A 13,724-nucleotide genomic window follows, 5' to 3' on the forward strand; every position below is an offset into this window, starting at 1 on the left:
CACTTGACAAGCCCAGTGCTTACCCTCTCGTCCATGGGAACTCGGGTGGCATCGGCTCGACTGTCTTCCCGCCCCGAGACCCGGGCAACGGAGAGTCCATTCAATGCTGCCAACATGAGCGGCCGCTTCTGTGCTTCCAGAGTGGCCATCTTCTGCTTCTCTAGATTCTTGCGGCAAGAAAAGGCATGTTCTCATTGTTTATTATATGGGTAGAATGCTGGAATGTGTTTTATTTAATCTCCCCAAATCTGTAACTCCCCAGCCAAGGAATGCAGACAATCACCATTAGTGGGGCAGATTCAAACACAGCCTTCCCATTCTTCCCACTGTGTCTGCGGAAGCCAGGTCCTCTGGGACTCCTGAGCTTTTATCTAAAAATGGATGAGTGAATGAACTAACAATAAGTCAGAGCAAAGACGCCATGGAAATATCCCTCTGCCACGGGGCTCACTCCAAAAGAAAAAGAAAAAGAAAAAAGAAAAACTGTGTACTAGCAAGATGCTTCTAGAAGGTAAGGGCTGAAGGAAGACAGAGTGAGGGAGAGAGAAACAGCCAATCCAGTCACAGTGATGGACCTTTTATTCAGATCAAATGATTTATAAACAAAAACAAAAACAAAAAAACCATAAACATGGTTTGTTGCATTGTTAAATGCAGATTCACAAACCATAAAAAAAAACCTTCCCAAGTTTCCACTCTGAGGAGCAGAGATGGAGAGAGTCAATCCTATATTGGAGCTCTGGTCCCCGGGACCGTCTGCAGTACGAGGGAGATGCAGGTGAGCAGACTTGCCAACACCAACGTCTCCAGTCATCCAACGTGATCCGTGAGGCATTACCCTTCCTGCTGCATCTGTAAGGCCCCAAGGATTGGGCCCCATGGTTCCCAATGGTCACGGTGGGACATTACTGAATGGGACACAGGTATGGGAGAATATGGATTTGGGGACTGAGCAGCCCATTCCGGGAGAGGGTTGGAGGTCTTGTTGGTGGCATTTTTGATTTCCTCTCCAACCTCACCTGCACCAACATTCTGAGACGGGTTCAGTCAAGGCTCTGGCTGTTACTTCTAAGGCTACACTCCCTAGTGCCCCCTAAATGACTGAGGTAGAAAAGGCACCCGTTTTACTCAGGCAATCCAGTGAGAGCATTTCCCAAAAATAATTTTGTCTTAGAAGACAGAAAAATAGTGGGACTTCCTAAAGCATATGAGCAGAGGAGTTAAACAGCATTTAAGATTTTGCTCCTGACAGAAACAAAACTACTCTATAGGTCCCTTTGGATGCCACATGGGAAGGGGTCATCTTATCCCTGGTTTCTCTTCAAGGCTTAAGGTCCTTTTTTACCCCCTTGAGTTTATTATTTATAAATTTACTCCCCCTGAGAGGTTGGTGGTGAGGGAGCCATGGTGCTGGCAGAGGACAAGGAGTGAGCAGACTATCCCAAGTGTGGGGGCACAGGCGGGCATTACAACCCCACACAGTCAGCCTCTCCATGTCACCCAGAGTCAGAATGGAGCTCTGGCCTTTCTGAGGGAAGGCCACCAATGCGAGGCTTCATCCACTGTCAGGACCAGCCCAGCAGACAAACTGAAGGAACATCTCAGTGGAAGACTAACTGGGGGAGTGAGAAAAGTGCCGAGGTTCACCTTCGGCCAAAAGAATGGCCCCGGCTTCTCCATCCCACGAAGAGTTTGAAGATTCTGGATTTCAATTTTGGGGCTTTTGTTTGTTTGCTTGCTTATTAATGTTTGTGAGAAATAATTTTCCCATTATCTCTTTTAATTGGGAACATTTCACTTCCTCTGTGAAATTCTGAGAAAAGCAATCATTTTGGGGGGAAAAAAAAGTCCCTAAGGTCCTCCAAACAGTCTTTCTGCTTCCCTCCATCTGTACCATAAGGGGACACTAATAAGGCCTAAGGCAAAAAGTGACTATCTTGTCTTTCTCGGAAAAGGATTACTAGTTACCTAGTGAAAACTGAAACCCCAGTGATAAACGTTTTTTCTTAGTTCCTTCTCACTTACCCTATACACTTGTTACCAGAGATTTTAAAAAAAAAACCAAAAAACTCAGAAATCTGATTTGGCTTTTTCTCTTCCTGGAACCCGACTTGGGGCTCAGAAGCTAGACAGTGAAATGTCCTCGAGGCAGCAGTAGCAGCCGGAAGGCGGAGCTACCACAGCAGCAGACCTGAATCACCCATCAAACAGACAAGTGGCTCCAAAATTATGGAGAGTTGCCACAGGGGACATTCCCACCATACCTGCGACGCCCCCCCACCCCTGCCGCCCAGTTCCCCTTTGGTTAGATTTTCTCACTGTTTCATCAAAAACAGCAGATGGAGAACTACCCCAACCTTCAGGGCCACTGGCACTGTCACCATCTCGCTGGCACAGTGGCTCACTGAAGAATCTCCTAGTCCTTCTCTAAGGTCAAGACATCAGCCAAGGGCAGCGATCCCTGAGCTCCTGAGTATATATAATCTGGAAAAAAAATCAATGGGAAATGAAATAGGAACGGGATACCGATGTTCCTGAGCCACAATTAAGGGATGAACTCAGTTACTCACTATTATCCATATGGATGGGGTGGGTGAGCCCATGGGAAAAATGGTGGAAACGCCCTTCCTTCTCTGTGATGGCACAAGAAACTCTATGTAGGGAGTTAGGGCCATGGGTTTGGAGCCAGGGTTTTGTTTAACACAGGTAACAGGAGGAGCGGATAAGATGACCACCATGAGTTTATGGGACCATGAAGGTATCAATAAACCTCAAATCAGCAGGGGAAATAGCAGAGCCGAATGCTCTGACGGGTTCCTGAGTTGTGGTAAAGGAGCCTCCGGGGCCAAAACACACTGAAAATCCATCTCCACCAAAGCATGACTTTTTCCAAGCTGCGAAAGCTCTCCCCAGGGCGCCACCCCGGTGTTTCATTCCATCCCCCAGCCAAATGGTTTTATTGGCCAGAGGCAAAAGCACATCTTTCACAATTTCCCTCTAGGTTTGCAAAAAGTGGAAAAAGTTATGCCTGTACCAAATTCTTAGTGCTACTCTACTTGGGGCCAAATCCGGGCTGCTGGGAATGTTCTGAAAATTTGTCTAAAGTAATGAAGTTGCTGCGGTTAGATTCCTGAACCCCAAAACGTGGCTTCCTTAAAACTCTGGCCCTTAGCTGTTCTCTTCAGCTTGATTACCCACTGGGGCGCAAGGAGACTTGTAAAAGGAAGGGAGTCTAAGAAGCCCCCTCGAAGCAAATTTAACTTGGCTGCTGGCCCGGAGTTCCCATGTGCCAGCTACCTTATGTAGAGATGTGGTACCTGCAGAGGAGAAGTCAAGAGCGGTCTCATTACTAAGGACGTGATTTTTCATTTTTTAAGGGAGTGAAAATTTCCAGAACAAGCAGCAACAGTCATCTGAATTATTTTTTTTAAGTAGCAACTACAGGGATACCTTGGAGGGGTGGGGGCTCAGTCAGCGAAACGTCTGACTCTTGGTTTCAGCTCAAGTCATGATCTCAGGGTCATGGGATCGAGCCCCGCCCGGGTCAGGCTTTGCACTTCACTTGAAGTCTGCCTGAGAATCTGTCCCTCTCTCTCTGCCCCTCCCCTCGCTCACTCTTTCGCTCTCAAATAAAATAAATAAATAAAATTTTAAAGTCGCAACTACAATCTAGCAATTTTCTCATTAGGACATAATTCACTTTGTTGGTCTGTGTGTGCACCTGTTACTTACACACTCTTGCTCGGACCATACCTGGCCCTCCAGCTGGCACATGTCCTGAAAGACAGTGAGTCATGTCTAATATCAGGCATCTTCAAACATTGTACGTGTGTGTAGATGAACACGTGTATTCACATGCACATGTGTGCGTTCTGACAGAATGAGCTCAACGGGGAACTAAAGCTCAGTGGTGAATTCGTGAGTATACTGTCGTGTTCTTGGGTTGTGTTAAACATCCATTGAAAGAAAATCTGAAAGGAAGGCTGGACACGTCCCGGTGTGGTCAACACCGGTGAGCTATCCTGACGCACAGATCGCCACACGGAGCTGCACTTAGAAGGGGCGGGGTCGCTCTCTCACACGATCTAATCGGGGGAAACAAGCTTTCCCCCAAAAGAACCAATAGGAGATGCAGGAAGGAGAGCTCTGAGCAGCTCACACAACGGGATGTCTGACCCTAAACAGAGGGCACAACGCCGGCCCCGGACCCCGGCCCGACAACCAGCCTGCGTGCAGCATCCTAAGTCCACGACGGCGCGTGGTGCCAAGTACACCAGTCGGGGCGCTGAGTGAAAATGGAAGATGGAACCGAAAGGGTGAAACACAAAGTTCTGTGAAAGAGAACAGCCTGTTGAAATGCTCACTGATCCGCCAACTCCCCAACGTCTGGATGCTTCCGTACTCAGAATCTCGGCAAAGAGGCAGAGGACACTGCAGGGGACGCAGACCCCGCCTCGGGAGAGCAGGACACTTACCCTGAGCGCCATCTCTCTCTCTATAATGCTGTCTTCCAGCGAGAACATCTCGGACACGGGTCTCTCCTTCACAGGCTCTTTTTTGACCCGCTCCTTCACACTCGTCAGGTCGGGTTCAGAGATGGACGGACCGAGGGAAGGCCCGGCCACGGCCAGCTGGTCGGCTCGGGAGACGCTGATGGCCTTGGCCGGCCCGTGTCTCAGGACTCTGGCCCTGGCCACGGCAGGAGGCAGGCCGACCTGGTCTTGCCTCAGTGCCCCGTTGCTGACACTCTTCCTTGGGCCGGGGTACTCGGGTGGGGGTTTGTTTGGGATCCGGGCCAAGGCTGCCTGTAGCTGGGCACTGTACCCCATCTTCTCCCGGAGCACAGGGATCTGCGGCACCGAGCCCGGGACCTCCTCGTCCTCCTCGTCCTCGCTCTCACTGCTGTGGATCAGCATGGTGGCGTCGGAGAAAGTCTTCTTGTGGTGGTAATGGGGAAGCTGGTGAGCCTCGTGGCTCCCGGGCACCTCCTCGGGGGGCCCCTGCTCCCGGAGGGTGTTCCGGCGAGCCATGGGGATGTTGAGGGACTTCAAGGTCATGGCTTCCATGCCCCGCACCATGCTGCTCATCACCTCCAGGCTGTGGCGCTTATTCACAGGGCCGTGGTGCTTGGCTGTGAGGGGCTCGCTCACCTCCTGCAGAGACTGGTGCACCACCGGGGAGCTGTCCTCTTGGAAGGTCTTCACCGAGAGCTGCACTTTGCGGGTCACCAGGTCGGGGCTGCTGCCGCTGACGTACTTGTGGCGGTGGCTGGCAAGGTCCGGGGTGCTGGTGGCAGGGCGCGGCCGCGGGTAGGGGGGCGGCGGCCTGAAGAGATAGTTTTTGAGCATGTGGGCCGCGCTGTAGCTCTGCGCGCCCTGGAGCTGCGTGTTGGCCAGCTCGGGGGTGCTCACCGTGTGGGAGATGGCGCTGGCCCCCGGCTTGCTCGGCACCGTGCAGTTCTTTGGGTTCATCGGGTCGCACGGACCTACGAGCTTGTTACCGTAGCCGCCCTGGGGCCCGTAGGGGACAGTGTAGGGGTGCCGCTCCCGCATCTCAGGCTGGCTGTACACCAGATCCTCTGGCTGGTTGTAGGCATGTGTGTTGATGATGTTGAGGTTTCGCAGAGACTGGCTCTGGCTGTCCGTGGGCAGGACCCCCCTCTTTAGCTGTCGCATGACTGTCTCGTAATCGGGGGTCGGCCGGTAAGACGGCACAATGATGGCACTGTGCCGGTGGCTCGGGATGTAGTCCGCCCGCATGATGTCGCTCCCCGGGATGCTGAGGTTGGAGGACACGGGAGAGGCCTGGACGAACGTCTGTGAGCAGCTGAGCGAGTTGATGCTGTGTGCACTACACATGCTGCCGTTGGTGACAGTGCCATTTAAATAGTTCAAGTCCAGGCTGTTGTGGGAGTTGCGGTATAAGGCTTCCTCGTTTCCATGGACAATGCTGTCTACAAGGAGTCAAACAAAGGCATGTGAGCCCCCACATCACCCTGCTTCGACTGAGTTCCCCCTCACACTCATGGGCGTGATTTTTTAGAAGTCATGAAAAGTGAAACCCTGGGGTCTCCACCCAAACGTTCTAAAGGAAAACCAGGAATTTTGGGTGAGGTGCCAACATACAGAAGGAACCCTTGAAAGCATACTAAAAAGAAAAAGGGAATCTAATCAAAGCAAGCCATGCCCATTTGGAATAGTTACTACCTGGGTCAGTTCTCGATTTTGCCATCAGCTTTGAAGTCAGGCACCAACAATGGCCTTCATGCTGGGTGAATCTGTCTTCTTGTTCAGGGTCCAGCAACAGAGGACTGGATATTTGGGCCAGGAAGTCAAGAACTTCAACAGGGCAACAGATTTGATATTACTGATCACCTGTGGCTTAGGTTCCTGACTGTGTCAGCAAAGGTCCCCTCAACTGAGGTGAGGGGGGTCTTAACGCTCACCTGAGCGTTAAGACACAAGACAGGGATGCAGTCAAGATGTCCGTGTGCATGGCTAGCTTGCTGTGATGAGCTCCCAGAGGAGGGCAAAAGCAGAATCAGGAGTTCAGCCACTGCCTACAACTCTCCTCTAAAATCAGTTTCCTCACTGAGGTCAATTCACATTCAAATTAATAAGAATCCAAGGAGGTATCGAAAGAGATAAAAAGTACATTTCTAAAGTCAGGCCCATTCTAGGTGTCCGGGGTTCCTTTAAAACACACACACACACACACACACACACACGCACACACACACACCCGCCTCTAGGAAGGCAACCTCTTGCTGAGACATTTTTCAGTGAGCAAAGTACATTCACGTTCACGCTATGGATTTAAGCAAAGTAAAGGAAGACAAGGCAGAAAGACAAACAAAACAAAACAAAACAAAAAAACAAAACACTCCCAACTAACCAGAAAAGGTGACTGAAAACACTCAGCTGCCCGAAGAGGAGTGTGGTTCCAGACTACAGGAGAGTTGCTGGGTAAGAAAACCCAGCCAAACACGGAGACAAAAGTGTTCCCCTTCTAGCTCTAGTGGGGTTTGGTGTTTTCCCACAGAAGCAGGGAAACTTTGCTAGTCTTCTTATAAAAAGTGTTTTATTAAATAGTCTTCATTATCTAAGTTTCCAATCGCACACTCCGACAGCACAGAGAAATTCAAAATCGCTGGCATAGGATAACACAGAAACTAATGATACATTTAACATATTGTCAGCCTCCCCGTTTAATTTCATTCCTTTTCTGAGATGCCGTTAGTGTAATGATGAAGAGCTCTGGCTCTTGACGCCAATTTTCCTGTCCGAGCTCCTCCAACTCCCCTTCTGTATCCCACTTTCTGTATCTGCAAAATGGAATAATGGTATCTATGGCGTGGATTTATTTTGAGGATTAAATGAAACAATACGTTGCAAGGGCTTAGCACAGTGCTTAGGGAGTGGAATTGCTCTATAAATGTTAATTGTGATTATTAGAATCATTATTACTGGATTGGATTTTTCTCACACATTTTGCACGATGATGTTTTGGGGGAGAAAAAGAGGAAGAAAAGAGATTTACTCGGAGGCAAGAACAAGTGCACAGACAACTGGCAGACGGTAGTGAAAAAGAGTTGGGAGCATTTGTGTCTTTGTTCTAAGTATTCTGGACGTCTGTATTCTGTCACCTGAGAGCCCAGTGCACTGTTACAAGCTTTCCGATAAGGGCAGTGAGGGTGAAGAGTATTCGATTGGGGTACTGGCCCTCTCTCTTCTCCAAGCCCACTTACCAGAGCAGAAGAAAAAGGAACTTGCCCCCCTTCCTTCTCCCAACTCCCCTGGCAGCCAATTCTGGAAAAATTTTCTTCTCCGGGGCCCATGACATTCTATGCCTTTCATACATCAAAACTGCTGCCTGCTGTCATTCAGACAATGACAAAGTCAAGACAAAAGTATGACTGTCGTCTAAAAAAAATGGTCTTTCCTGCTCACAGGTACTCAATTTTTCGTCTTAAGAAGGGAAAATGGCAAGCCCCAGTTACCTTGTGAAGTGTGCATTTCCGAGTAGTGTTCCCCACACTGGACGTGCATGGGAGGCAAGATGTACGGCTGCTGTCGGGGCTGAAAGAGAGAACACGGCAAAGCTGGGAAGGCCGCGGCACAAGGGGCCATGGGCGATCGCTCACAGGGAACCCACCCATCACTCGCCCACACCTGCGGGGAAGCACAGCGTGGCTGCTCGGCCTGTCTGCCCTTGACCCATACCTCTTTCTCGCTCCTCGGTACCCCTGACTCCTAAGTTTAGGACTGGAGAAACGGGGAAGGGAGGAGTAGGGAGGCTGGTTCAAGGTGGGAGAGTCAAGAGGCTACAATGAACATATCGTCCATTTCCTGATACACTTGCAAGACTCCCAATGCCTTTTTAAAAAAATATTTTATTTATTTATTTGATAGAGAAATCACAAGTAGGAGAGAGGCAGGCAGAGAGAGAGGGAAGCAGACTTCCTGCTGAGCAGAGAGCCCAACGTGGGGCTCAATCCCAGGACCCTGAGATCATGACCTGAGTCCAAGGTCATGAGCCCATTGAGCCACCCGGGTGCCCCTCCCAATGCCTTTTTAAGGAATAACTCAGAACATGTATAGTATTCTGTTCTACCCAAGAAATAACATGACTATGGGGGAACTCTTTTTCACTCTATTAAAAATTGGCTGTACCTATAACCCTTGTTCACAGTACTTCAACTTCCAACAGGGACAAGGGAGTGCTGAGCTGGGTCCACTTGCAAACTCATGCAAAAATCTGAAGGGTGACCCACAACAGTTAGTGTGTAGTTCTCAATACCACTTATGGACCCTCCCATTGGAGAACCCAATATGGAAGGGCCTGGCAGGGATTCCAGTTCAACCATCTTCCCCCGCCTACACACACCCCCTTTGGTGAAGAATCTTTTCCAAGAGATTCTTAAAGATGGCCATTTAGCCTCAATCTGATTAACTTCCTGCAATAGGTAAGGGTGAACTCAGAGGGGAAAAAAATGCTTAGACAGGTTCAATATTTGGTGAGCCAACAAAGGAAATACAGTAAGTTGCTAAGGAGATCTAGAGCAAGACATTGAACCTGAGTGGGTCTCAGCTTCTTGTCAATCATAAATCATGCCTCTTCCCCCCATGAGAAACAATAACCATTTTATTTATATATTGGGATTCCAGATAAGAACTTCCTTGAAGAAAAAGCTTTGATACTAACAAAAAAAACTTTTTAAGACGCTAGGCCTGTAAACCACCAAGCAAAATATCTTATATTGTTATTTGATTATTTTGAAATTAGCCTTATAGATACTGGTTTAACTGTTACTGCTCTAGGAAGAAAGTTGAGATCAAGCCAAAAAAAAAAAACCAGAGCCAGCAGGGGTCACACTTTCTCAGTGGCGCTCCATTAAAGAAGAGCACTCTCCAGAATCATGACTCATCTACCACTTCCTCTGCCACAAACGATGCTTAAGCATCTAAAGGGCAAATAAAGAAGGCGATGAAGACAGGGGATCCGAAAATGAAAAAGAGTCAGGAGAGAAGAAATGAAGAATTGAAACTAATCTAAGAAATGAGTTCATGGTACCAAAGAAAAGGTGCTGAATCACTATCGGCTTTTCGCAATATTCCCAAATCTCCCTTTGGCTGGTTTTTGAATGATAATTTAAAAATATTTTTCCTCTTCTTGGTAATACATCATTCACCTCAGTTTTTCCAGAGTGGGACAGCCAGTTTTGAGGCTTGTAACAAAAACAGCGGGAAGGGATTCATACAAGGTAGGAGAAACACACAGTAAGGCACGGTTGGCTTGCTGCCTTCTCTTGCACTTATTTTTTTAAAAATCCAATAATTAAGTGATTGTTTATGAACTGGCATTATATGTAGAGCAAAGAACAAAATAGCAAACGCTCCAAATACCATTTCAGGATATTATTTATTCCATATAGTAGTATATATGTATATATTCCATATATATAATGTATGTCATTCTATTTCTTTCCAACAAGTGAGATGCTATAACATGGGCAGCCAAAGAGCAAGAGAAAAGTAGCAGTCCTGGACATCAGCAAGGAAGCCAAAAAGAGACAATGCCACTCATCCCAGTGAACTCGTGGTGAAATGGTTTAAGCCAAAGGATACAGGAAGGGGGGAAGCCTTGAATTTGGCTTCCTGCAAACTGTCTTCATCCAGATAAAATAGGAAAGCCTCTTTATCTTCTCTAGATAAGTAAGATGAGATCCAATCACAAGACAGCCTTACAGTGCTTTGCCTCTATGGTGTTTTAAGGACATAAGTGAAAAATTATTTCCCTAATGAAGACATTTGGACTCTACAGAAAAAATTAAAATAATATTCACAAAGGAGACGTATAAAGAAGCCAGTGCCATGAACAAATCTATTAATGCCACAAGGGAAAAGCCCAATGTGACCCTTGAGATCTCCAAGGAAAGGGCCACTTGTGAGATGCTATGCATGATATCAAGATTAATAATATTCATGTGGGGACTCAGGAATGTGATGACATATGGTGCAGTTTTAGAATTCTAAGAGTTCATTGTCTATGCATTTTCCAGAAAAAAAAAATCCTCCAAACTTTCCTTTTAAAAGACAAGTTAAAGATGTCCTATAGGGTATACACTGTGTATGAGAAAAAAATCAATTTTATTCTATCATTGCAAAGAAAATCCTCAACTAGAAAATGTTAAAGGTCACATATTTATTTTGATATTGTATCAGATATCACAACCTAAAATACAAGAATTATGACTTAAAACATGTAGATACTTTAAAGGGAACCAACTCTCATGCATTTTTTTATGATATTATCCTTAACTCATCCTCAGAATAAAGCACAGCCTAAGATAGAACACATGTATTGAAATGAGAGTTGTGTTTCCTTATTCAGAAGAGGAGCAGTTAAAAAAAAAAACAAAACAAAACAAAAACTATGTTAGTTAGAAAAGCAGATCAATTCAGTCAATCAATTTTGTTGACTTTAAAATTGGAAGATGTGGAATTAATCTTTTCTACTGAAAACCCTACCTGAGACCATGGGCAGTAAACTCATTCAATGTGGGTTCATTTGAAAACCATTTTCCCTCCCTTTCTTTCTTCCTTTCTTAAGAGAGGGGAAGGGAGAGGGGGGAGAGGAAGAGAAACAATCTTAAGCAGGTTCCATGCCCAGCACAGAGCCGGATGTGGGGCTCGATCTCACAACCCTGAGATCATTATAAGAGCCCAAATCAAGAGTTGGACGCTTAACCAACTGAGCCACCCCGGTGTCCTTAAAAAGCATTTTCTGTCTAGTTTATTAAGCTCTATCTATGGGCAGTGAATACAAAAAAATCGTGGAGCTTGTAACTGAAGACACATCTGTATGAGACAATCAGGAACAGTGCGTGATAAAACCACAGATGAACAAGTGGACGAAAACACATGTAATAGGTCACTCATTAAAGAAACATGATCTCATCAGCCCTGAGACTTACTCTTAAGCGGTGAACCTTGAGCCACACTTCAAGAAGTGATGGCCACAGATGGGCACGTGGATGTTCCACATGATGGGACATGAATGGGGGCAAAGGATGTCCACCACACCTGCTGGGCAAATTGATGCTCTTCTGGGTTCTCATCAGATCTCACCTGGTCATGGCGCCCTAGGCATGTCTCCTCTCAAATTAGCAACAAAAGGCCACTCCATTCCCAACAGTCAGACCATTTGATTGCTGAAGACTTTATACGTACCAGAGAGGATCGGCTCCAGGTGGGCTGGCGTCTGATGGGGGGTGGAGAATTTGATTGTCTAAATAGAAAGTTAAAAAAATGAGAATGGTCATTACATTTATAAGACACAGACAAGAGAGGGAGAAAAGGAGGGAAAACAGGACGAGTATGTAATTTATAGCAAAATGTAAACATTGATTTTCTGAATGAAAAGTTTTGATTTCCTTTTTTATGATTTTATTTTCAAAATGTTTAGAGCATATGACCCTTAGATAATACATTTTACCAAAGAATAAGGCTTATTTCCAAAGATTATGAGAGAAATAAGCAAGACCAAAAAATATCACCAGTATTATATGGATTTTTTAAAAATTGTATTCTTTGTATCTTTGTGTACGTGTAAAATCTTTCATAATGAAAAACAACAAGTAGAAAAAATACTTTTTGAAATGCTGCCAGTCAAATGAAATAAAAAATAGGTTAAATATGTTTGAGTAAGACCATATAACGTTCTTCTTAGATTAAGATAACATCAACTACAAATATTTATCTCATCAGATCCTTTCCAGATTGAGAATGAATTTTTTAATGTAGAGATAAAAATCTGTGGGGACTAAGAGTATTATCAAATTCTGGAGCACTGAAATCAAAGGAGCCTTTCAGAAATGGTCCCAAATTTCAGAGCAACACTTTCCCTAGTGCTCAGTGAAATCATAAAAGGACAAAAACAAACAAAACAGGACCTGTAGAGTTTTCCATAAAGCTAGAATTCTTCAATTTAAAGCACTCTCCTTAGTCTGATAGTTCACCTTTCCTACACTTTTGTATCTTTTCTTTTATGAAGTGATGGAAGCAGTAGAATAATGTCATATGTTTTTTAACAACTGGCCAAATACAATATTATAAGACCTAGATCATAGGTTTTATATATTATTATAAGACCTGAATTTTTTCTTCTCAAGTCAAGACATATGGGAACCGCTCCCTGGAGCTATATGCGAAGATGACAAGCAGTAGCAGCTCTGTGAGCAAAAAATAAAAATAAAAATCAGTGGCAGTCTTTTTGAGGTCAGGCTGTGGAGACCTCTAGACGAAGAGGCTGGTAAGAGGACACCAGATTCATAGAACTCCAGGGGGTTATCCCAGACCTTAAAGCAGCCTGCACTGAGATTCTGAATTTATTCTGTATATGGTGTATGTGTGTGTGTGTGTACATATATTAAAGAGTCCTGGTTCTTATCATATAAGAGGTTAGGAACCTCTCAATGCCGGATAGGAATAGGAGAAGAATGGTTATTGCAGAACTAGAAAAGAAAACACAATTTCCTCAGTTTTCACCCTAATATAGGATGTTCACTAATACTGGAAGACCACAAGATAAAAATACTCAGAATATTTTATGATAAATCCACTTGCTAAGAAATGGTCACACCGGAAGACCACAAGAAAATCCACTTCTCGGAACAGTTTTATTTCAACGCACCCTCCAGAAGTCCACCCCAGAATTCCTGTTCGTGTCAAAGACACCCCGACAAAGGAAAGGCCAGAGCAGGGCAGACCCACACGGAAGTGATCTAGAGGCAATCTGGTTGAAAGAAGGGCGAGTGCGCATGCGCGTGTGTACGTTTATGCGCACGCGCTACAGTCCCCAGTCAGGGCCCTTTATTTGCCACTCCCGGGTCGCTGCCCGTCTCAATTTACATTTGCAAACTTCGCCGGCAGACCTGATAACTATCGCCTCTCCTTTCAGCCTCCAACAGTGACCAGCTGCAACGACTGGCTTGAAAGAGCCTCCATCGTGTGGAGAAGAAAGTCTGTCAGGACGTGACGCTCCGGCTCTAAAGCAGCCGCGGTTTTCAGCAGGAACTGCTCTGGGACAATACTCGCGCGCTCTTGGATGTGTCCACTGGGGGCATGGAAAAGCAGTTCCTCGCTCGCATTCATATCCCCGAACTCTTTGAAACACAATTAAGCACCTTGGGTGCCCCAACTGCCGAATGTTCTCTGCTGAGG

At 46.0% G+C, this 13,724-nt stretch overlaps 1 protein-coding gene across 2 annotated transcripts in view; it reads right to left on the reverse strand.

Moving 5' to 3' along the window:
- Positions 1-13,724, reverse strand: part of PTPN14 (protein tyrosine phosphatase non-receptor type 14) — a 169,756-nt gene that overhangs the window by 19,219 nt on the left and 136,813 nt on the right. For both annotated transcript variants that reach the window (XM_059412690.1, XM_059412691.1), the window contains exons 11-14: positions 11,733-11,790; positions 8,000-8,078; positions 4,476-5,953; positions 24-167 (exon numbers count right to left, since the gene is read on the reverse strand). In XM_059412690.1, coding sequence (XP_059268673.1) covers positions 24-167; positions 4,476-5,953; positions 8,000-8,078; positions 11,733-11,790 — 1,759 coding nt within the window. The remainder of the gene's footprint in view (positions 1-23; positions 168-4,475; positions 5,954-7,999; positions 8,079-11,732; positions 11,791-13,724) is intronic.

The sequence above is a fragment of the Mustela nigripes genome, chromosome 10 (assembly GCF_022355385.1).
Source record: "Mustela nigripes isolate SB6536 chromosome 10, MUSNIG.SB6536, whole genome shotgun sequence".
Lineage (NCBI taxonomy): Eukaryota > Metazoa > Chordata > Mammalia > Carnivora > Mustelidae > Mustela > Mustela nigripes.